This window comes from Lissotriton vulgaris, unplaced genomic scaffold, assembly GCF_964263255.1.
Source record: "Lissotriton vulgaris unplaced genomic scaffold, aLisVul1.2 SCAFFOLD_798, whole genome shotgun sequence".
Classification (NCBI taxonomy): domain Eukaryota; kingdom Metazoa; phylum Chordata; class Amphibia; order Caudata; family Salamandridae; genus Lissotriton; species Lissotriton vulgaris.
This window is the reverse complement of record NW_028243133.1, coordinates 560,772-585,090: the sequence shown is the minus strand read 5'-3', so window position 1 is coordinate 585,090 and position 24,319 is coordinate 560,772. Positions and strand designations below refer to the sequence as shown.

General features: G+C 47.9%; 1 protein-coding gene across 3 annotated transcripts in view; it reads right to left on the bottom strand.

The window, feature by feature from the left end:
* ATF2 (activating transcription factor 2) overlaps positions 1–24,319 on the bottom strand; it is a 403,773-nt gene that overhangs the window by 301,441 nt on the left and 78,013 nt on the right. For all 3 annotated transcript variants that reach the window (XM_086948508.1, XM_086948506.1, XM_086948507.1), the window contains exon 6: positions 15,830–15,910. In XM_086948508.1, coding sequence (XP_086804634.1) covers positions 15,830–15,910 — 81 coding nt within the window. The remainder of the gene's footprint in view (positions 1–15,829; positions 15,911–24,319) is intronic.

The following is a 24,319-nucleotide window of genomic DNA, read 5'->3' as shown; positions in this document are numbered from 1 at the left end:
CCTCTTATGCGCCTCCTGGTGCTTCAGGAGTGCATTGGCGCCTCCCCTGGTGCGTTTGACTATGGGTTCTGCAGTCCCCACCACGGAATGTGAGCTGGCGATGTGCCGAAATAGCTACAGTCAACAAGTGCTCCCACACTGTGGGAGCCCCGGCTGCCTCTTATGCGCCTCCGTCGCTTCGGAAGTGCATCGGCACCTCCCCTGGCGCGTTGGACTATGGGCTCTGCAGTCCCCCCACGGAATGCAGGCAGGCGATGTGGCGAAATAGCAACAGCCAGCACGGGCTCTAGCTTTATCAATCGGAAGCATAAAGCGGGCGCAGTCGCAAACAGCAAAGTCTGAATGTAGTTATTATTTTTTTTAACTCTGCCCAAAGAATTTGTCAATAAGACAAATGTGAAAATAAATGTTTTCTGCCTAGCCTAACTCATCACAACATGTTGCATTTCGAAAAAATACCTGGTTCAGAGATCTTTGTGAATCCAGTAAATTCCCGGGTACAATGGCACTTTAATAACTATGATGGTTAATGCACTTCCTGGAAATATCTGTGTGCATTTTTCTAATCAAAGATTTGACTGAATATAAAATTGCATAGAGGATCAATGTGCCTGTTGTAGCGTACAGCATGAACAAAGAGTTGTTTTTACATAGAGAGCTCTGCTGGTTACTGTTTTTGCAGCAGAGATCAAGGTGTTACCTGCAGGTTACAAGTTAAAATCTGTATCATATAGTTTAGCGATTCCTGATCCTGCATCAAGGATATGCATGCAAACTAAAAGGCAAACATTAGGAAACTTGGTGTTTTTTTTTCTCAATGTTTTATTATTACAAGGTTGCTTAAAAAAAGTTAATTTGGTTAATATTGAGGACTTATTGGTGGAGGGGCGCTAGAGAGCCTGGAGCAAGATGGCTGAGCCTTAGTGCCGCTCTGCTGGTCGAGTAAACAATCCGCCTATTATCCGTCATATTCGTCGCCATCCATGGCAGAAACGGACTATTACCTGCTTTTAAAGTGCTGAGGAGTGCTTCGCTGGCTTAAGTTTGAGGATTGGCTGCCTCTAACAACTCATGCTCTGCTGCGATTTGCCGGACCTCGCTGACTGTCGATTGTCCTTCTACACACCCACCCGCCAACTACGATCATCCACTCAAGCCCTCGCCGCAATTCCGCGCATCCACAGATCCACCATGGGAGGAAGATCCTTCTCCTACTTAGCGGCCAAAACCTGGAACTCTCTCCCCACTCACCTCCGACTTACACAGAATCACCTCTCCTTCAGGAAGCAACTGAAAACCTGGCTATTCGATAAGTAATGCACCTCCCTCCCTCAAGCGCCTTGAGACCCTCTGGGTGAGTAGTGCGCTATACAAATGCCTGAACTTGAACTTGAACTTCAAGATGGCGGCCCCCGTGAATGTGAGATACTGATCTCTCTGACACTGCAAGCTGCCTCCTTCACTAGCGGTACGCCGGGTGCTGCTAACTGATTGACCTACTGCCTGACCATTGGCGTGTGAGGAGAAGACTCTGGTGCGACTTACCCGGCCTGTAACAGGGTGGGCGGCCATTTTGCGGATCCGGCCTTGAGGAGGAGTGTTTGCCGGAGTGGTCTTGCCTGCAGTGGCGGCTCCAGCGATGGACCCCGCTCCGGAGACCTGCGGAGGCTGTGCTGGGACTGCGGCCCGACTCTGGCCGCCTCGGTAACTGTGGCGCGGACATTTTGTGTCTCACGGCGGTGGAACTGCTCTTCCTCGGGGAGAGCTTGAGCGGGGCATGGCTGATTGAGATACATCCATGTGAACAGAGTGCCCAGATGCAGCCAAACTCAGTGAGTGAAGAGATTAAACACTCCCAACAACTTCAGTGTGTTTCACGGCGCACGTTACGGGGATTATTCTAACCCTACACTACTTGGGGGACTTGCATGTGCCGCCCATTACCCATTATCAACCTAATGCTGCTGGTACTTAGGCTTCTAGGGCCATCGGGAGAGTTGCCCACTTTGGACTTAGTCTGCTTCAAGTGCACAACTGTAATTACATCCGGCGACTGCATCCCTTCTGCGCGCTCATTTGAAGACAAAAATAGCGCTTTCAGCTGTGCGCCATCCGACCCTTCATACAGCCCTGGATGTGACTGGTTTAGCCCGATTGTACATCAATTGCTGCATTCTCCTCCCAGTACTTCCCAATACAGCATAAAAGGCAATACCACAGCTTATCCTCATTGCGGCCTGACTGTGGCTGACACAGGCGTGCTGGCCGGGGGGCCCGCTCCTGGAATTCACGTCTAACACATGGACTGTGTGATGGAGCTGATCGCGTCATTCCCAGAGTGACACGACTGCGCGCAGCGGCAAGAGTAGTCTCAATATGGGTCGTACAGACAAACAACAGAGTAAGCTACAACTTGAAGCTAAAAAACATACTAAAACTCTCACGCCCACTGCCTCCGACACAGAAGCGGACCCAGAACTGGGTAGGACTTCAAAACTGGAGCAGATGATGCTCACCATGCAACAAAGTCTACAAACTATTGATGCCAAAATTGACCATCTAAACCTGCGCATGGACACCATGGCCTCGAAGATCGACAAGCACGGCACACAAATTGCATAGGAGGGGAATCGCATCTCGGCCACGGAGGATCGCGTGGAGGCGGTGGGGACCTCATGCGCTACCATGGAGAAAATACTGGAGGTTATCAAGGCAAAAAACGAGGACATTGAAGCCAGTTCCCACAGAAATAACCTCTGTATGCTTGGAATCTCCGAAACCACAAACACCGGGCCCATGGAGACATACGTCGAAACACTGTTAACAACATTGCTGGGAGCCAAACACTTCTCGAAGGTACTAATAGTTGAACGGGCTCATCGTTCCTTGGCTGCAAGACCAGTCCTGGGGGCTCCACCGTGCCCTATAATTGCCAGACTCCTGAACTATAGAGACAAGGACACTGCGCTCCCTCTGGCTAGGGAAAAGGGGAAGCTCGACTATCAAGGGATGAAAATAGAACTCTTCCCTGACTTCACCGTCCCAGTGCAACAAGCTCGTCGAGAATTCCAAACTGTTAAGAAGAAGCTGCAAACTCTCCAAATTCCTTACGCAATGCTTTACCCTGCCCGTCTGCGGATACAACATGATGGGAAAACGCAAATATTTACGACACCGAAGGAGGCGCTACAATACACTCAGCGGCAGGAGGCGCTACATGAGAAGAGTGGAAATTCCGATTCCGAAGGATGAACACTTGAGCCATGGCTAAATCGGTTTCTGAATGTACTGTTGGCCGCATTCCCTTTGGGCGCTTGCATGCGATTTATCTGGTAGGCTTCCACCCATGATTAATACTTGAAATGTAATGTATAGTTCGATGAGTTTCAAATTTGACAAGATACGCTCGCTATTTTCATGTACATTGACACAGTTAACAGCTAGGAGGAGTACTCCACACCTGATGTTTTATTAGTAATAGGTATGTGACACTTATGTGTGGTGGAGATTTTAATGTGGTATTAGATCTCACGATGGACAGAATTACTAGATCCCCCCCCGAAGGGCTACTGATGCTGTGCATGAAGGGATGAGATCGCTGGGCCTCACTGATGTCTAGAGATTAAGACACCCACACGCAAGGGAAGGTACATGTCACTCATATGCGAGACAGTCCTGGTCTCTTATTGATTATTGGCTGGGAACACAGGATATCTGTAAATGGGTTGAGCAAATAAGGCACCGTCCTAGAACATTGTCTGATCACTCCCCAGTGGCTTTGGACATGATACTCCCTTCCCACACCCCCCCCCCTTTCAATGGCGACTTCAATCCTCTTAGTTACTCGACCCAGTCTTTAATGAGGGTATACGTGAAGCCATAGCAGACTATTTCTCACTGAATACTGGGTCGGTTCGAACTATGGAAACACTGTGGGAAGACTTTAAAGTGACCATTCGGGAGGAGGAGCTACGACGGCAAACAAGATGGCTGCTTAGGCTCCCGGCTCCGCCGACCTCCGTATTCCGTCACAAGATCCTGTACAATATCCTGATTTTACGCCCAGCCTCTGCGTGGATGAAGTGTTTCTCATTCCGATGGTGAAATCCCCAAATTTTTATCGGCTGGTTTCACGAAATTACATTGAGTTTAAGATCGCAGCCTGTTCCGGCGGTGAAGCAGGGGCCTCGAGTATCTGCAAGGCCAGGCTGCAGTGCAACAACATCGGCTGAGAGACCCTGGCAGGGTCAGGTCAATCGTAGTGGAGACTTCGTCTACGCCCGATTTTGGTGGCGATTGTTTTCTTTGCCCAGCGTTGAGAGAGAGGTGACCTTGCTGTTGCTTACTGTGGGTGGGGATCCCCGTCCCGCGGACCCGGTATGGATCCCGGCCGGGGTTCGGCGGGTCGGGACCCCGGCCTGCGGTGTTAAGCCGGGTAAACGCGGCTGTGGATAACGACGGGTCACCGTCCATGCTTGTCCTTTCGTGATCCTGTTCGTTCCCCCCGAAGATGCCAGATTCACCCGGGGAGCTGATTGTGACTGGTATCGGGCGTGAGACCATGGATCGAACGGCGTCTGGGCTATCGCTGAGGTCAATATTGGCAGAACTTTGGGCGTTTCACTCGCAAGTGGATGTTTTATTGACTAAAATGGATGCAAGCTTAACTGGGATTCTGCTCGAGGTACCGACCCTGCCCCACGGTTGAAACAGCAATCTACAGCCATTCAAGCCGCGGCCATTTTGACTCTGTGCGAGGACCCCGTGTGGGAGCGAGTATTGAAACCAACGGATGGCGCCCTGGAAGATGGTGTCCCCGAGGCCGAGAGTGTACCACCGTACCTTCCATCATCATTGACTTTGGAGGTATCGAATGGCGTTCCCCCCCCAGAGACTTGTGTCGTAGACTCTTCTCTCATTTTGTGGTTGTCTCTTCCTTTTTTGGAGATTTTACGATCCCGGGGCAAGAAACATCGGGACTGTTCAGCTAGGAGAGGGAAACTTTCTGTGCTTGAAGTTCTTGTGGACTTACTAGCTACAGGTGGTAATGGATTGACTTTCAATGACTTCCCTCTCCTCTATGACTTGTCTGTGTGCTTATGGGTCTCGCTGGGGAGGGTTTGTGTGCTGGTTCGAAAGGGTCAAGGTTAAGGTCAATTAAATCGGGATGGTTTGGAACTCCTATTATAGACGCTCGAACTGCAACTGTTTGATTAAAGAGGCTGGGCGGTGTATCACGGTGCCCTCTATTGTCTTTTGAAAGAGTCGCTCTACATCCGTCTTCTGCTACAGGGGGTGTCTGTTTTGGGCGGGGGGCCAAGGGGCTGGGAGCACGTACGAATATGCCCTCTTCCGTTCTTCTTCTTCCTTCTTTTAGGGTTTAAGTTACTTGGGGCGACAGGCACGCTGCTAGTGGGGTTAGGCTATAGCCATCGGCAGGGGTGCAGGGTGGGGGGTTGGAGTTTTTTTTTTATTTTGCCTTCTTTATTTTCTATGGCCTTTTTCTCCCTTCCCTTTATTCCTTTAGGATCAGTATGGTTTGTGCTTTATTTTGATTTCATTGTGATCTGGAATTTAGTGCCCATGCTTCTTACGTTAGTCGGACTTCTGGGTGGGCAGGCCCTGAGAACTGGCGTTCACGAAAATGTATATTGTATTGTTGTTTACTCTGATTCATAAGCATTGACGCCAGAGTCCCACAAATGGATGTTTCTAGATGCTTATCCTGTTTACTTGTCCTGTCCCCCATATCCTTTTATTAGATTGTGTGGCACCTGATCCGTTCATTTAAATAATATAAAATAAAACCTTTATTATATTCTGTGATCTATTTATGCGTTCTAATACAAGTTCCATCCTGAATCGCTGCCGGACCTCAGGGTTCTCGGCTGAGGAGCTGTGTTGTACCATGATATACTGGGTTCTACTTATGCTTAGCGGCCAGTCCCTGCGGTTGTAGGCCCATACTTGTATTTTATGAATGCTGCAATAAAGCTTTTTTTAAAAAAAAAGAATAATAATTAAATAAAGTGACCATTCGGGGAAAATGTATAGGCCTCCAAGCCGGGGTTTTAAAATCTCTACGCCGCACCATGGCGACACTGGAACGAGAGTTGGGTGACCTGGAGAACAAATGTAATGCCCAATCGGACCCCACACTGTCACGCATTCAGGAGAAAATTGTAGAATACAATGAAACAGCTGACCAAGAGGTAAAACACTTATCCCGCCAGTACAAAGCACGTTACTATGGAGAGGGTGGCAGGCCGGGTAGAACACTCTCGGCCCATATACTAGAACCCCTGTCCAGGGCACACACGATTCAAGCGATCACTGTCGATGACGGCACACACTATGACACGCCGGCTATTCTGAATGCGTTCACGGAGTATTATGCTGGGATGTACGCTCACCGGCCCACAGCTGACGCTGCTGAGCTTGAGCAATACCTTGATGACATTGCATTGGTGCGGCTTTTGCGGGGCAACAAGATATTTTGATGCACCAACTCACATCAGGTGAAGTGCAGGATGCTATAGCCGCTTTACCTGACGGGAAAGCTGCGGGCACTGATGGGCTGCCAGCTGAAATTTATAAAGAATATGTTGACCAATTAGCCCCATGCCTACTTCAGCTTTATGAGGAGGCATATGATACCCAGTATTTGCTGCCGACCCTACGGGAGGCACTGATGGTTGCGCTTTTAAAACCTGGTAAACCAACTGATCAGTGTGACTCGTATCTCCCATTATCTCTCATAAACACTGATGTTAAAATTCTAGCGTAAGTATTAGCTACGAGGTTACAACTACTCCTTCCTGTTATGGTGCTTCCGGATCAGTCGGGATTTATCCCTACTCAGTCCACGTCCCATAATCTGCACACCACTTTCGCGGCAATGCATGTATTGGAGCTCACGCTGCCAGCGGTGGCGGTGCTGCTCGACGCTGCAAAAGCTTTCTACTCGATCTCCTGGTCCTACATGATCACAGTCCTCCATCGTATGGGTGTTCCATTTGTCTGTACTAACTGGATTAAGCTGTTACATACCTGCCCAGTGACGCGGGTCAGAATTAATGGGCAGCTGTCGGGCAAGATTCCCATCCAGCGTGGCACACGGCAGGGCTGCCCGCTGTCGCCACTGCTATTTGCTCTTGTGTTTGAGTCCCTAGCATACATTCTAAGACAGCGTCGGCCTTGCAGTTTTTGCAGCGTCCGCTTGCAGTCTCCATGTATGCAGATGACATGGTGCTTTATGTCCGGAGCCAGCACGATTTCTCGCACAACTCATACGAGAGTATTTCCAGTTTGAGCGCTTCTCAGGCCTGGGAATCAATTGGTCCATATCAACTATACTACGCCTCACTGACGGCACCCAACAGTTCGACATGGAGTATCCCGTAACATGGTGTACGGACGCTGTAAAATATTTAGGAATATGGCTACACAGGGACCAGCAGACTGTTATACAAGCTAACTTTGGCACCGCCATCATGCGGCTTGAGGAACAGGTGAACCGTTGGATTGAAATGCCCCTGTCCTTTGCTGACCGCATAGCATTGATGAAAATGGTGGTTCTTCCACGGTTTTTTTTATCTCTTTTTAAATGTTCTGGTACACCTAATGCTACACTTTTTCGATAATCTTCGCTACCTTCTGGTCACGCTAGCCTGGGGGTGAAAGAAGCCTCGACTAAAGTGGGAGACACTTACCCTTCCAAAGTATCAAGGCGGTTTTACAGCGCCAGACTTCCATCTTTATTATCTTTGCGCACAGGCGCACTACGCCTACTAATGGCAGCATGATCCAGCATATATCCCGCACGTGGCGGTGGAAGCGGGCGTTGTGCGCCCCATACCACTCGAGGCCATGATAGTGAACACACATGATTTTCGAAAAAGGGGACTTTGATACGGTACAAATGACATCTAGGGCCTGGCACGACCTAGGTCAGCGAGTGCATAAATTACTACTGTATGCACCCAATATGCCACTGCTCCATCACTCGAAGACTTGGGTCACCCAAGAAGCTGGCGCACTGAAGGCACTTGGGGAGATGGGGCTGTCCATCAAGGCAACATAAACACAAAAGCATCTAAGTGTCCGGCATGCGTATAATGCTTGGTAAATATGAGCACTTTACAGGGAATGAAGAAAGAAGTCTCAGATCTTCCATGAGGAACAGGAAAGGATCCACGAGATCCATTTGGAGCCTATGAGGAGAGCTGCAGGTATACTTATTGGCCATGGGTGGTCACTGTAGCAGTGAAAGGCGACTGTTGGCAGAGTCGAACGCAAGCGGCAGGATACTTATTGGCCATGGGTGGTCACTGTAGCAGTGAAAGGCGACTGTTGGCAGAGTCGAACGCAAGCGGCAGGAGGAAAGCTGCTATCGCGATGGGGGAAGAGGACCAACTGGCAAGAATCACCTAAACAGCCCTAGGCCGCAAGAGTATTGAGAGACAGAGAAAATAGCACCCAGTGGTTAAAGGACGCCACCGCAAGTGGGAGAAATGAGTGCACAAGCCGCCCGAAGTAGAAGTCCTCTCAGATGAAAGAAGGAGAGAGCAGGGATAGAAGTGCTCTGAAGATCGTACCCAAAACACAGAAGGCACAGGCTGGAGCCAGAGAGTAAGCGCCCTGAAAGGGAGAGGGCTCAGGTTGAGACAGCAAAGAGAGAGCCACGTCTGCGTGGCATGGAATGCGTCCTCAACAGAAGAGACCTGTGAGAGGTCAGCGCAGATGACCTGCGAGAGTTCAGCAAAGATGACCGTCGAGAGTTCAGCGAAGATAACCTTCGAGAGTTCAGCGAAGATGACCTTCGAGGTCAGTGATGACAAGCCAGAGGTCAGAGAAGATGACCTGCCAGAGGTCAGAGAGGAGATGACCTGCCAGAGGTCAGTGAAGAGATGACCTGCCAGAGGTCAGTGAAGAGATGACCTGCCAGAGGTTAGTGAAAAGATGACCTGCCAGAGGTCAGTGAAAAGATGACCTGCCAGAGGTCAGTGAAGAGATGACCTGCCAGAGATCAGAGAAGAGATGACCTGCCAGAGATCAGAGAAGAGATGACCTGCCCGAGGTCAGAGAAGAAATGACCTGCCAGAGGTCTGAAAAGATTGACCTGAAGTTAAAGTAATGAGACCTAGGAGAGGTTGTGAAAGGAAGAAGGTCGCAATGACAGGTCTGGTCCACCGGACGAGGAGAATGCATTGTCCTAGGGGTAGGACGTGGCCAGGGAGACCTGTGTGAAGTGCACGTCACATATAGAGGTCGCTAGGTATCAGAGACAGTTGCTTCCTGACTTGGATACCGAGCGACCTTGTTTTTTGGGTATTCTTCAAGGGCTATCATACCTGCGGACCTATAATGTGGCCACTTACTCACAATATTAGTAGATTTTATTGATTTGTTCGAAGTACTAGACCACCATACGGGTGCCAGGCCTTTAAATTCAAGAGGCTCATGACTCCATTGGATATCCTATTCTCCGTCTGAAGTTCAAGCAACAAATCTGAACGAAATGTGTTAGCTGGATGGTGCTATTTTCAATTGATTGAATAAAGCTGATGACAAAAATGAATATTTTGCCAGACTCAATATCTTTATAACATTGGACAAGCAAAACATTACTGGTGTACCATTCCGAACATCTTTTATTTCAGTCATGCGTCTGCAGTTGCACCTAACAACTGCAGGTGCAGGAATTGTTGTGCACAAACCATTGAGATAAGGAAGAAACGGTACAGCGAAGTGCAGCGCCTTCAGTCTGAAGTTGGTAGTGCCTGCTCATCAGGAGTGAAGCACAATACCTAGGTAACTTCGGTGGCACCATGAGAGGCTAGCTGTCTAGAAGTTTTCGGTTACACCAGGCAAACCTATCACCTGCAGATGTGAACAAGCTGAACCGTTGGTAACATCCACCTATGGGGTCATATTGGAGACTGGATTGTGGTCCTGCTCTGACGTCCTGAGTGACCTCAGATGTGGGGTCAGAAGAGGATCCAACCAAGCCACACCAGACCGTGGCGATCCAGGGGCAAGGGCCTAATGGGATTACCGGTGAGAGCTTGTCCCGACATAAGAGAGGAGTCTACAGCAGCTCCTCCGCAGGTCCCAGGAAGACGAAGATCTTGTGTAGTAAGCTGGTTCTTCTAAAGGCCATCCTATCAATGCTGATGCACCAGAGTCTGGATGGCAGGAGTAATCCAGGTGGAGCGAGGGACTTGAAGGTGGGACTCGTAGCGCTTCCTCCACCAGACTTAAAGGATGTTGTTGTAGTGACAGGCGAAATACACCCAGTTCAATCAAAACCTGGTGAAGAGGGCCTCCGGGACATCCAGAGAGAGAGGAACACTCAGGAGTGGGGCATCCTGGTGAGAGAAGGATGTCTGTAACTATTCCAACGCTCAGTAGCTGGAAGCACTGTTGCCTCGGAGGTGATTAAACAACCAAGATGTCATCCGTCGTCGGAGGCTTAATGTTCGTGGAGCCAGGATGTATTTTGTGAAAATGTAACATCTGCCAGATTTACGATCACTCCCCCTGCACCACCACTGAGAACTGTATTTATAGCGACGTTGGGTGTCAACCTCCACGCCTTGAGTCCAGGGAGAACCGGATCCGCAGTGCACCCTTGCACTGTGCTACGTAGAACTGGTGATCTTAGCTGCAGCTGTACCATGGTCTTGTTCGGCAGGCGGCTGAATAGACTCAGACAAAGTTTTCTGTTATTGTTGTATTCTCTCCAACAGGTTGGACTTCTTGTTCTGGTTTGAATAAAGTTTGGGAGGGATGTAGTGTCCTGCTGGTCACTGGTCTAGTGTTTGCTGTGCCAGCCACTCCCAGAGGGCTGGCTTACACCCCACCCCCATCCAACACAGGCGTCACTAGACATGTGACTCTGGCTATAAAAGCGGCCGGGTGCACGTGCCCTGGGTCAGTTCCACTAAGTACAATCCAGTGTCCGTGCCATCTTTATTACTGTATGGGGGCCCAGGGCCTCACCACATTACAGGCTCAACAGGACTTTACTAGGCATTCTCTACCTCCTTGCCAGCTCACAAAGGTAGCGCTCTCAGAAGGGGCACTCATGTGGGGGTTTGGCTTGGAAGCCAATCATGGCGGCCGTTCTATAACAGAGCTCTGCACTGCTACGATACTGGTCTGTCTATACCGCCGCCTTTCCCCAGGACTCTCCAGTCTGGATTGAGCCCCTTGCCGTGGCAAAACTGCACCATCTGCTGGGCCCTGCTAAGGACTTTCGGAATGCGCAAGGGCACGATCCCAATGACCGGGAGAGGCAGCACAGCCATTGTGCTGGAAAAGTGGGCTGTGAGACGTCAGCGGAGGGCATCAGAGGGCAGCTTTATAGGGCGCGGTCGCTCTGGACCACCACCTGGTTGGCCCCCACGGACGCCAAGTGCCTATGAGGTGGCGGGTGCCCGGGGGGAGGTGGTGGTGGTGGGGGGGGGTGCTGCATCAGGCCACGAACGCTCGACCGTTCGCGCAGCCTTGCTGGGTGTGGCTTCCCTTGTGCCTGTGGCCTGCCTGGAAGCCCCTGGGATCCACTGCTGTGAGAGACCCCTGCGGGCAAGGGAGGGCAAGAAACAAGATCGGCCTGCTGGGGGTGCCTGAAGCCACCAGAGCGACCATACCGAGGCTGGAGTGGTGAGGGTGCTGGGCCCCACGTTGCCCGGGGAAGTTTGAAGATTGCCCCGACCCTCTGGCCCTAGGACGTGCTGCCGGGAGTTGCCTGCGTGGCAAAATCTGTGGCGAACACTGAGACAGGGACTGGAGTCCCCAGAACTATGACGACCCCCCTATTGCCCATCCTGCGTCCTCCTCTCGCATCCTTGGCTGATAGTGACCCATTAGTAGGGGTTAGATGACAGGGGCCTACCCAGCAGGGATGACATTGCGTGGCCACACTGGTTACACACTCTACTCAGCCACATCACTCTACTGTTATTGTTCTTCCTCCCTCCTCCACAGAGATTGCAAGGTGAGGCCCCTGGGATTAGTGGCAACATCAGGCAGCCGGCCTGGGAAAGGATCCCAGCACCGCTTCTGCAACTAGTACCAAGTGCGAAGCTGTTAACACTGTGCAAAGCTACACCGAAGGGGGCCTGAGGCGAAACTGCAGCCAGATGATGCTTCTGGGTGTTGCAGCGACAGGGGGGTAGCAACAGGTGTAGACAAGGCAGAAAGCAGCATTGCATGGTTGGATCTGAAGGGAGATATACAGCCTAGACACCATTATGACACGCGACAAACCCTCAGGACCTGCAACCCAACAAAAGATTAACAAAGATACTGAGCAGATAGTGACATCGGAAGAGGATGGTGCTGCGGGAGGAAGAGAGGGCCTCCAAATGTCCTCCATCCTACAGACCATCCAAGAACTCAAGTTAACGATGGAGGGCGAAATGGGGGAGCTGAAAGTTAACTTATCCCTAATTAGACAGGATTTACGGAATATGGTTGACATAGTCCCAGAGGTACAAGGCAGAGCTTACGAAACAAGAGACACCGTCAAGTTGCAGGAATCCCGATAACAGAGACTGGTTGGTCAGCTGGAAGCAAAGGTGGAGGATGCTGAGGGTAGGTCTCGGCGCAACAACGTGCGCATATCGGAAATTCCAGGGGGAGTGGAGCGGACCAAACCCACTACGTTCATATCAGACTGGGTGAGGAACTGGGTACCGACTTTGAGGACTCATCCTGCATAATTGAGTGGGTGCACAGTGCCCTTTTCGCTAAGCCCTCAGTGGGCTCCCGACCTTTAATTGCCCGCATCCTCAACTATGCTGACCGAAATGCCAATCTCCCAGCAGCACGCACACTCAGAACTATTATTCATCAGTCCTAACCCATAATGATTTTCCGAGAACACACCATGAAGGTCCAGCAACAACGGAGATCCTTCCAGGAAGTGAAACAGAAGCTAGTGGCCTTTAACATTTGTTATGTGCTCCTCTTCCATGCCCAACTAAAAGTCATCGACCACGATAAAACTCCATTCTTTGATACCCCTGAGGCGGCATGGAATAGGGCAGAGGTATGACCTAACCTCAGGAACTGGGGTACATTTCCAGCAGGTGGGGCTTGAGAGAGGGGTGGCACCAGGGATGACAGAGGTGACTGACCTCCCAGGGACTGGAACACTGCCTCACAACAACAAAAAAAACGCAAGGAGCACAAAGCACTCTCGTTTGGACTGGATGGTTCTCCGGAGAGGTGTCGCCCCCGGAGTCAGCGATTGATCTTCCGCAGAGTGCTGCCACACCGGACCCCCTGCCGTCCTCTCAGGAACACCCTGCTTGACTTACTCTAATAAACACTGATGGGCGTCCAAATACTTAGCATGAGCCAGAGTGCTGGTATTAGGAGATGGTTGATAAGCCATGCCCTGGATTATTTCTCTTTTTGTTGTTCCTTTTGTTTGTGTGTGTTGGGAAGGGTGAGGGGCAGGGTTGGGATTCGTTTTTGTGAGCGATTGCGGGGTTGGCAAGGTACACACCTCAGAATAGCCCAGTGGGCTAATGTCCCTAGTTGCAGCACAACAGGTACTTCTTGTTGGCAAAGTATAGGGGGTATTGGGTTGGAGTACAGGAGGGTTCTTTCCTTTTTTGGTCCATAGTTTTGACATGCTTATCTACGTTCAGCTCGTTGACACACAATACACACACACTCAGATCTAGGGTATTGCCCCTGACACCACCACCACCAAGGACTACCTCTTTGGCCCGATGACTTATTCACAGCCACCTGCCCTTGCGGGGAGGCTCGTCATTCTCTCATGGAACATCAGTGGTCCCCTAGACAAGATAAAGAGGGGGTCAGTTATGAGGCCAGCCCACAAGTACAAACCAGATATTATCCTCTTGCAGGAAAGAATATTCCCTTCTTGGCACATAAAGGGTTTTCAAGGGTGATTCATGCAGGGTTTTAATCACGGCTCAAAAGGAGTTGTCATATTGATACAGAGGCACATCCTCCTAGTTTTATTAAGGGAGTGGCATGATAAGCTGGGACGCTATTTGGCAGTGACAGCGAAAATGCATGGGTACCCGCTATCCCTGGTTTGTGTTTATGCTCCTTCCCCTTTGACGTCACAGTTCCCTGCGATGCCGAGCAGGCTCATATGGAGCTTCCTGCAGCCCCATGGGTGCTGGGTGTGGCCGGGACAGGGTCCATGACCCCGGACTAGATTAATCCTCCATGGTAACTCAAAGGTAAGGAGGCGGACGACCAACTATTCTAGCCACCTTTTCTGCACAATGTGTCCTTTCTGTATGTGTGTCAGGCGCATCACCCAGCAGAGAGACGATATACCTTCTTTTCTAACGCACATAAGATTTTCTCCCGTCTCGATTACTTCTTATTCCCTAAAACAGAAAGCCATAGAATACTCAATGCACGAATCTTAGCACGAGCCCTATCGGATCACTCGCCCGTACAGATAGATTTTGCCTGTGAGCATCCGAGGCAGGATGGCGCCTGAGTCACTGGTGCCTGCAAGATGGGTATATTGATGAGATACCTGAAACAAAACTGCGGGTCGGTGGGCTCCTTCTTAATCTCCCTTTCCCAGAAATAGTTTTGTGTTTTTTTATACCAGACGTTTTTTTTATTTTTAAATCTAATTCACTATAGTGCTAATACAGCATGTGAACTGCTTCAGTGTGCTTACCTCACAACATTAAATTTCTGAAGTACGCAACAACAACTGGAATTTGACAAATATGTTTCCAGCCAACCAAAGTGTACTCACTTTACCGACATCGTAAAGATGGCCACCAGGTCCTCTGAATTTGAATGTGTGTCCTGCAGGTTGCATGCAGGTCTTGGCAGTAGAGGATCAACCTACAGAGACATTTAGTTAATGCTGCAAGCTAAAGAAACGAGGAATGAAAACCCAAAACAAGGAGGAGGAAGAGCCACCACACTATGTACAGTGTGACGGGCAAACAAAACATTCTCTTTAGTGAAATCCCCAGGGACGGAACTACTAAGCACGCAAAGGAAGGGCATTTACACAAATGCACCAATAACAGGACCAGCATTTCTGAATGCCACAGATAGTAACCAATGGCAATCTGTGGCTTTGCCAAAACCCCACCGAAGAGATATAACAAGTCGATCAAAGCTCGACCTGAAAACAAAATTCTGAAAAAGGAGAAGCCTTGTTGGCGGCAGGCTCCAGTACTAATTTTAGCTACAAATTAAGCACTATTGGGTTCAGTAACTAATTATCAAGTTAAGTATGAAAATAGTTTACAGATAAGTGGTACCAAAAAGCAATTACACAAAATGTTTACTGCAATGCTGGAGAGTACATATGAATGCTCCTTTTGCGTAGAGATTAAGGATCAGAAGCGCGATTGAAGCTGCACTGGTTACTAATGGCGGTGACCATGAAACAATGTGTTCTTGCCTTCTGGATAAAGGTCTAATTTAGGCTTCCCACTCTATAGACAGAAGTAAGTCAGGCAGCTCATGTATCTAGGACACTCTCATTAATACATTTCCAGCTAGCAAGCTTGAGACCTAAACTCAAATCGAGATAGGTGGGAAAAGTTTAAATTTTGGATCCCAAACTGTGGAACTCCTGTATGAAACTTGGAACCACTGCACACCGTATCAAAAATACAATGTTTACATAATAATACAGGATGCCCCTACCTCACTGTTTATAGAATGTACAACAGAGGCACTATATAAGCATATTAAATCATATGATCAAGGAAGATACCATACATCATCTTTATTTTAAAAATCAAGCTGTTCCAGTTATTCATCTGAAAAACAATGCAAAAAGGGTAATTACCTCTATAACCATATCTTCATCGCTACAGTCATTATCAATGAGGGGCAGAGGGCTACTGCAGACAGTTAACTCACTGAGTTCCTGAAACAGAAGCAAGATGCATTAGCACTCCCTTAACAGCACTGCACACATTTAACATCAACCCCAGTCTGTCTTTCTGCAGCATATCTCATCTACTTACTTTACTACGTAAAGGCATACTGACAATGATTTTTCCATCAGGTCTTCCTTGCAAATCTAAACAAAATGAAATCCAAGATAACGAAGGATGAAATGAATAGGATTTGTGTGCCAATCAAAATATACAAACTATAAATAAAGGGGAAAACTAAAAACAATATCTAACACAACGTAGAACTGTTTTGGCAAAAAAATTGTGTGATGATAACTTAAAAAATATATAATTATTTAACCAATAAATCTATAAACACCAATCTGCACAATGATATGAAACTGTTTCATAAATGAAGTTCGGGTCTCAAAGCCCCAGTCAGTCACTGTGTTTTTAGTAACTTAGGGCCAGATGTAGGTAAATTCAATTTAGCGAGTCCTTAATAGCTTTTTTTTACGAATCGCTATTAAGGACTCGCTAAATTGAATGTAGGTAGGAATCGCTAAAATATCAGCGATTCCTTAAAATTCCTTAATAACGAATCGCAAATTGAGATTCGTTAATAAGGAATACCTACCCGTTCATTTCTATGGGCCAGGAGGCCCAAAGGAATGAATGGGAAGATATTCACTATTTGCGATTCGGTACTAAGGAATCACAAATCGCAGGAGCTATTTCAAAGGTGCCAGGGTGTCTAAAGGACACCCTGTTGCACCCCTGAAATGTGCATGTGTGCAAATGTGGCGCACATACATGCCCTAAGGGCATGAATGTGTGCCACATGGCACTTTAAGAAAAGCTAAAAAGTGCTTTTTTACAGGAAATCGCTAATTACCACCAACTTGAAGTTGGTGGTAATTAGCGATTCCTTAAGCCTAAAGTGCACTTTCTTTTGTGCTACCTACATTGCATTTAAGGAATCGCAATTTGCGATTCCTTAAATGCAAGAGCAAAATAAGTAATCACAAATTTTGTGATTCCTTATTTTGCTAGTAGGTTTGAACTCCCCTACATTGCTCTCAGCCAAATACCGATCGCAAACGCAGAAATTCTGCTTATTTCAGCATTAGCGATCGTTATTTGGCCACCTACATCTGGCCTAAGTGCAAACCCTTTCTTCCATTCATTAGTTCAACTGTCAGAGTATTGGCAGTGGTGGCAGATGCCAAGTCCAATTAATTTAGGTTCTGTCCTTGGTTCCCAGTCAGCGAAATCGCCTCGTCAGCCTTTCAGAGTATACCATATTCTTGCCCCTAATGCTGCTTATATTAAGAAAGATGTTCCCACTGGGCTCTTCAGATCTTGCACCAAGTTTGATCAGTAGAATCTAGAGTAGAGAACATCTTCGTCTACCATAACCTCAGAAAATGCAATGCCATTCCTTAAGTGCTACCTTAATAGTATAACCTAGCAATGAAAAACTTGTAACAAACAATTTCATAGCCACTGGGTTTAGGAGCTCAATGGTTAATGTAGATGAATGGTTAGATGGATGAGTGCATGCGTGGCTGGAAGAGTGAATGCACGGCTGGTTGTAGTATAATACTATCATTTGCTCATATAGAGAAGCAAAATACTGGACACAAACAGAACTCCCCTGATCCCAGCCTATGGTTCAAAGAGGCGGTATGTTTTTCACACCACGTTGGCACCAAAAAGCATCTTTCACAATAAACCCTTTATATCAGTATGCAGAATATTTAAGCGTTGTGGTTGGGGATGGATGACATTGCTATATAAGCTCTGATATCAATTACGGAAGGTTAGTATAGTATATTCCCACAAACGTGGTACACAGCCTCATTCCTAGATATCTAATCGTATTGCAGCTCAACTTAAACTTAGAGTGTACGCTTACCCAATTTGCTGAGTTTGCAGGAATGAATGACTGAAATGCAATTTGTAAAGCGCACGGATACTCCAAGGAGTGTCCCATCGCTACACTTCAGCAAGCTTACAAAATACAATCTGACCGTCTATTATTGTTTAAACAGGAAGGTTTTCAGCTTTTTTTTTTTAACAATGAGATGGCATCCACTGAGCATAACTCATGGGGGAGCTTAATCCATTCAAATAGCTCTACATAGGAGAAGGCCCATCCACCAGCTCTAGTGCTGAAAATCTTAGGGAATCCTAGCCAGAGGGCTGTTAGCAAGCTACAGATTCCTAGAGGGGACGTAAAAGCTGATCCTCGTCCTAAGGTAGTCTGCACCTGTATGATGAAGTTCCTTGTGGACCATAACTAGAGTTTTAAACAGAATTCTCTACCTTATTGGGAGCCAGTGGAGGGCGGGTAGGCGTGGGGACATGTGCGTTCTCGGAGGTAGGCTAAGAAGAATGCGGGCTGCCATATCCTGGACTATCTGAAATCTGTTGAGCAGGTAGTCAGGAAGTCCCAAATATAGGGCATTTCCATAGTCCCGCCTCGAGGATATAAGTGCCTAGACAACCAACTTCCTTGCATAAAATGAAAGCAAATGCAGGAACTTTTTTAGTATACGCAGTAGCCCAAAACATGTACCTACCACAGACTTAATTTGTGGTTAGAAGGATAGACAGCTGTCGAATCGGACACCCAGGTTCTTAAGTATTTCTACCGGAGGCCTGGGAGGGGCCTCTTCCGGCCAAAAGGTCTGCTATGATTCCGGGGAATTCTAACTGAAGAATAGTATTTTGACTTTAGATGGGGCCGGTGGTAAGGATATTGGCCTATAGTTAGACTACTCACTAGGGTCCGCCAAAGTTTTTTTCTAGAAGGGGCAGAATTTTAGCCTCCTTCCAGGAAAGGGGTACTGTCGCTATAGACAGCGAAGCATTGAGTTGGTTGGCCAATGGGATGATGGTAGTTGCTCCTAATGCTTATGTTATGAATGTTAATGCTTGAAATATCAGATTTGTGAAGGTTAACTTTAGAACCCCAGAGTTTACCAAAATACTGCAAGGTGTTTAGTAAGTAAATCCTTTCTTTCCTTCCCATCCCTCCTCCCTCTCGCTCATCTCAAACCTTTCCAACTGTGAACTCGCAATCATCCATCTCAAACGTTCACCCCTCCTTTTTAGCCGTGCTACCCAACTAACAAGCACAAAGGACCAAACTTACAAAAAAACGTACTTTTCCCAATTCCTAATATTCTCTCTCTCCCCTAAACTCGCCTTTTCAAATCCATTTCTATCATTCAATCCCTACCCCAAACTCTACTAAATACAAATCAAATCACAAGCACAAACCTAACAAAACTGATGCACAAGAAAAAGAAGAAACAAAATTGCACTAACCTGCTAACTACTAATCTTCAATTCCAGAGTAGCACACAACTCGCGAAAAAAGCGCTTCAATGTCTCGTCAGGGGTGGTAAGGCTATTTAAAAACATTTACAATTACAACTTATCACAGCTGTCTTGTCCACATCTTCTCCCCTGCTGAGTTTTTATGTGGTAGCTTCTGGACTGTATTTTTTCCCTCCATGTTTTTAGGAATCAATCTGTAGTTGTCACTACTGAGAGGACCCTCTACGTCACCCATGCATCTATAGAATTTTGAAGACCCATTTTAATACCTGTTCCTGAGGTCCCTGGGCCTAATGATGTCCTTCAATATTCACTTTTGCCGGGATAATCTTAATACAAAGCTCAGAAGGAAATCAGTACTATATTTTTGAGACAATTGCTCTGAGGGGCACCGTGGTCACCAGACTGCAGTGCTCTAAGTTATTTATGCTGACTGGACTTCGGGAGGAAGATACATTTGAAGACCCACTTCATAGAAGTTCTCCTAAACAGTGGGCTTTGCTCTGCTTGCATCCGCACTCCGTACACACTCTTGTGATCCTCTGGCAAGTCCTTGGAGGTGGGTGCAAAGTCATGGTGGAATTGGGGTGCAGTTATGTACTCAATCGACCCACCTCATTGGTGCTTTAAGGTAGCCTGCTCTGTGTGCCCCTCACAGGGATCCGTTAACTCTGCTCACTTGGTCTCCCATCTAGGCCTCTGTTTGGAATGGAATGGAATAAGAATTTATATAGCGCAAAACTGCCACCCTATGGGTATCCTGGCGCTTGGGGTGTGATATGGGATAGTGCAGATGTGCCCCTGGGTCCCTAGTCTCCTGAGGAAAGCAAGGGGTATTTTCCTCCAGGCGATATTTCACTCTTACTAACGTGCAACACCAATTATAACTCACTGTTATAACTCACTAGTGTGTGTGTGTGTGAAGAGCCACGCAGCAAGACCAGCTTTTGTTTTTTATCTTAGGAAAGCTTGCCTGCCCCCGTCGTCCTACATGGCCTGGGACCTCTGCTACTCTCATCTGTAAAACGTCCGGTTTCTCTCATCTGGTGTCAGGCACGCTGGATTTTTGGTTCACTTCTCTATTCCGCACGCACCAGCAGGCTCAAGATATTCATCTGATGGAAATCAGGCTTCTCACTCTCCCAGCGGGTCTTAGATAGAGGTGGCTGCCATTTTTTCCCGAACAATGCTCAATCAAATTATTTTAAATATCTGTCAGGCAGGATGTAGGCAAATAAAACTACTGTATTACACAAGTTGCCATTTTAGTAACTGAGAATTTATATTGATTCAGGTGGAGAGTTGGTGTTGTGAATAATTAGCAGTTAATTACCTCTGGGCAACTTCTTGAAATTGTATCTATAGGCTACTCCTGTCCACATCTTGTCCCCTTCTGAGATTTTATGTTGTAGCATCTGTACTGTATTACTTCCCTCTAAGATTTTGGAGACATACCTGTAGTTGAACTACTGAAGGAGACCCTCTACGCCAGCCGTGTATCTTTAGAGTTTTGAGGACCCTTTTCAATACCTGTTGCTGAAATCCCTGGGCCTAAGGATGTCCTAAAATGACCACCTGGGCCAGTGATAATTTTAATCCAAAACTCAGAAGGAAATCAGGGCTGTATTTTTGGGAAATTTACTCTGCGGAGCACTGTGGTAACCAGCCTGCCGGGCTCCCAGCTCTTTATGCGTACTGGACTCCGGGAGGAAGATACATTTGAAGACCCACTTGATACCAAATTAGGGTCTCAGCAGTCATTTTGGGAAACCTACCAAAGCACCACATTTCTGAAAACTAGACACCCGGGGGAGTCCAGGGAGATATGGCTTGCGTGGACAGCCCAACATTTTCCTACCCATATTGACTGTTAAGTTTTTTTCTCCTTACAATTGTCCAAAAAGACTGGTTTCCTCTGACGGCCGATTTCTGTCAAGTCAAACATTATTAAGTTTCTTTTTAAACTCCAGGAGACCGTTAACACGGGTCCACGGTTCATAGAGTATGCAAAGCTGCTGTACACGGACCTCACTGCCTCGGTTTGTGCGGCCGGATGCTGCTCGGTCCCCTTTCCCATCTGTAGGGGTACACGCCAGGGGGGCCCCTTATCGCCGCTGCTATTCACCTTGGCGAGAGAGCCTCTAGCGCATGGGTGCACCGAGACCCCCTAATTAGGGGACTAGGCTGGTCACAGGAGCATTCTGACAGAATTGCGCTTTACACAGATGACGCCATGTTCTTCATGTCAGACCCGTGGGCCTCAGGGCCCCATGTCCTCCAAATTCTCCGTATCTTTGGGGGACTCTTTGTCAATCCGTCAAAATCAATGCTGTTTCCTATTTACAGAGAATAGAGGAGCCAGGCCTGGGTTTCAGAGTTGATTATCGCAGAAACGGGCTTTAAGTACCTTGGGGTCTATATCTTGCGTTGTCCCACCATTGCCTGGACGCACAACATTGCGCCACTACTTTCGGCCGTTCGTGATGAAACGAGGATTTGGTCCCGAGTAAACCCTATCGTTGTACGGCAGATCTGCAATTAGTGTCCCTACCGTGCTTACTCTAAAGGCTCCAGAACTATCCACACCCTATCCCCCCCGTTGTGGTTCACCCAACTCAACGCACTTTTGAATAGATTCTTTTGGCGGGGGCGCGGTTCGCGTGGCGCTCTCAACGTGTACACAGTCCACGTATTTCGGGGGTATCGCAGCTGCAGACGTTCACGTGTACTACTCTGCCTCGCACTTCCTGGTGATTTAACGAGGGGGGGTACGGATCCTAGGGGAACCCGGCCTACGTTGTGGACCGGATTGCCATGGCGGGTCCCCCATTACTCCATGTTTTATATAGTAGCACTTCACTGGATGCGCTCCCTCCGGCTTGTCAGATAGTCATCCAGACATGGAGGAGGGTGGTTTGGTCCACGGGTTGGTTGGGTAAGCTGTCGGGCACTACTCCCCTCTGGCAGGGTACTCATTTATGTTAGTTTTGGCGCTCACAGGATTCCGTAGGTGGGACCTCATCGGTATATCTACGCTTGGGGACATTATGCAGGGGACCACTCTTAAATCCTTTCAAAGGCTGCAGTATGATTTTGACCTTCACAAATCGCAGTTTCATCGCTATCTGTAGCTCTGTCACGCCTTGACCGCCCTGATCCGGCACTTAAGAGTCTTTACCAGAGTTCCACCCGCTGGAGGCCGCCTGCAGATGGGGGATCTTGGGGCTCACAAAATTCGGCAAATTTACCAGACATGGGCGGCATGGGCCGCTGATCTGCCGGCCCTCACGGATGACGATTGGACCGAGGCGTTGGCTAGCCCTCGGTATTCCGCTGTATCTACCAAATATAGACTAATCCACTTTAAATACTTCCACAGGGTATATTACACTCATCTTAGACTTTGGAAAATGGGGGCAATCCAGTCCCCCATCTGTCTCCGCTGCAGTGTGGATGAGGGGTCGTTTTTACATCCGGTGTGGGGTTGTGGGGCAATTCAGCGATTTTGGTCCAGCGTGTCGTCTTGCTTAGGTCGTGTCCTGGTGCGAGATATTCCGTTGGACCCCAGACTGGTGCTTTTACATAGCACGGAGGACATTGGGGGGAACCGTTACAAGAGACAACTCTTATTTTTGGGCCTCACCTTAGCTAAGAGAGACATAGCGCAGCATTGGAAGGACGAGTCCCCACCCAGCGTCACTAACTGGAAAAGGGAAGTGGACAGGTGCACGTCTGCTGAGTTTGTGGTGTTTCAGGCGAAGGGGTGTCCTCAGAAGCATGGAAAGATTTTGTCTTGGTGGGCCGCCTACAGAGGTATAGATTTGCCTATATCTTGTCGCAATCCGGCGCTCGTGATCCCATTGAACAATTGGGGGTGAAAAACGTACCTGTCTAGTATATTGGGGTCAATGAGGCGTGGCTGGGAATTTCCTTGGCCTCTACATGCAATGTTTCCTAAGTATGTACAGCGTGCATTAGGGAAGTGGGGGGTTTCATGTTTTTCTTGGTCTGATGATCTGCAGACTATTGGGGGGGTTTGTACACTGTACCAAAAGACATTATTTTATGCACTTTCTTTGTACTTTTCTTGTTGGGCTCTGCCCATCGGGAACCCTGAAAATTCAATACAATCTGTTAAATATTTTTTTTTATTAAGTTAGGATACATTTACAATCTACAAAACCATACACACTAGTGAGAGGCATGAGACAGGTCTGCTCCCTCTCCCTTCTCTGGTTTGCCCTGGTAGTTGAGCCATTTGATATTCAAATTTGACAATCACAAAAAATATCAGAGATCCTTCTCTGGAGGATGGACCCACAAAGTCAATCTATTTGCAGAAGACCTTCTTCTCACAATAACTATCCCTACAGATTCACTTATGGCAGTGGCGGCTGTGTTCGAAAAATCACATGCATTTAATCTGACCATTCCCTCACATTCTCATCAGGCTACAAGTACTGTTTCTGTTCCAACGGGCCCAGCAGTCTATTAAATATGTAGGCTTCACTCGCCAACGTGAAGGTTAGACTAAAGCTAACTGGCCAGAATATCCTTGGAGACATTAGAAAATTAGAATCAACGTAATAAAAATTAACATCCTCCCAAGGATCCTGTCCATTTTCAAATCCCTTCCTACTTCTATCACCGTGGAAGACATTAACCTTCTAGAGAACAAACTCCACACATTGATTTGGGAGGGTAAGAAACCCTGGATCTCCAACAAACTCTCTATGGTGCCAAAAGATACGGGCGGATTGGCCTGGCAAAAACCACTGAAATATTACTGGGCAGCCCACTTGTGATACCTATTGGAGTGGGTTGTCAGTGAAATTGAGAAACACTAGTTCCATATGGACCACGCAATGGCAGGTCACCTATTGTGGCATTTGGCCTGGTTTCCACATTGTCACCAGCCGAAGAGTGCTGCAGATCGGTGACCAGGTGGCACTAAAAGGGGGACTCGTCACTTTTCCCTACCTGACACACTCACAGCCCCACATGCTTCATTGGATCGAGGGGACTGTATGTAGAAAACTAGGCGATTTGTTTCCGGCAGAACAGATGACATCATCTGAGCAAAGCAAAAA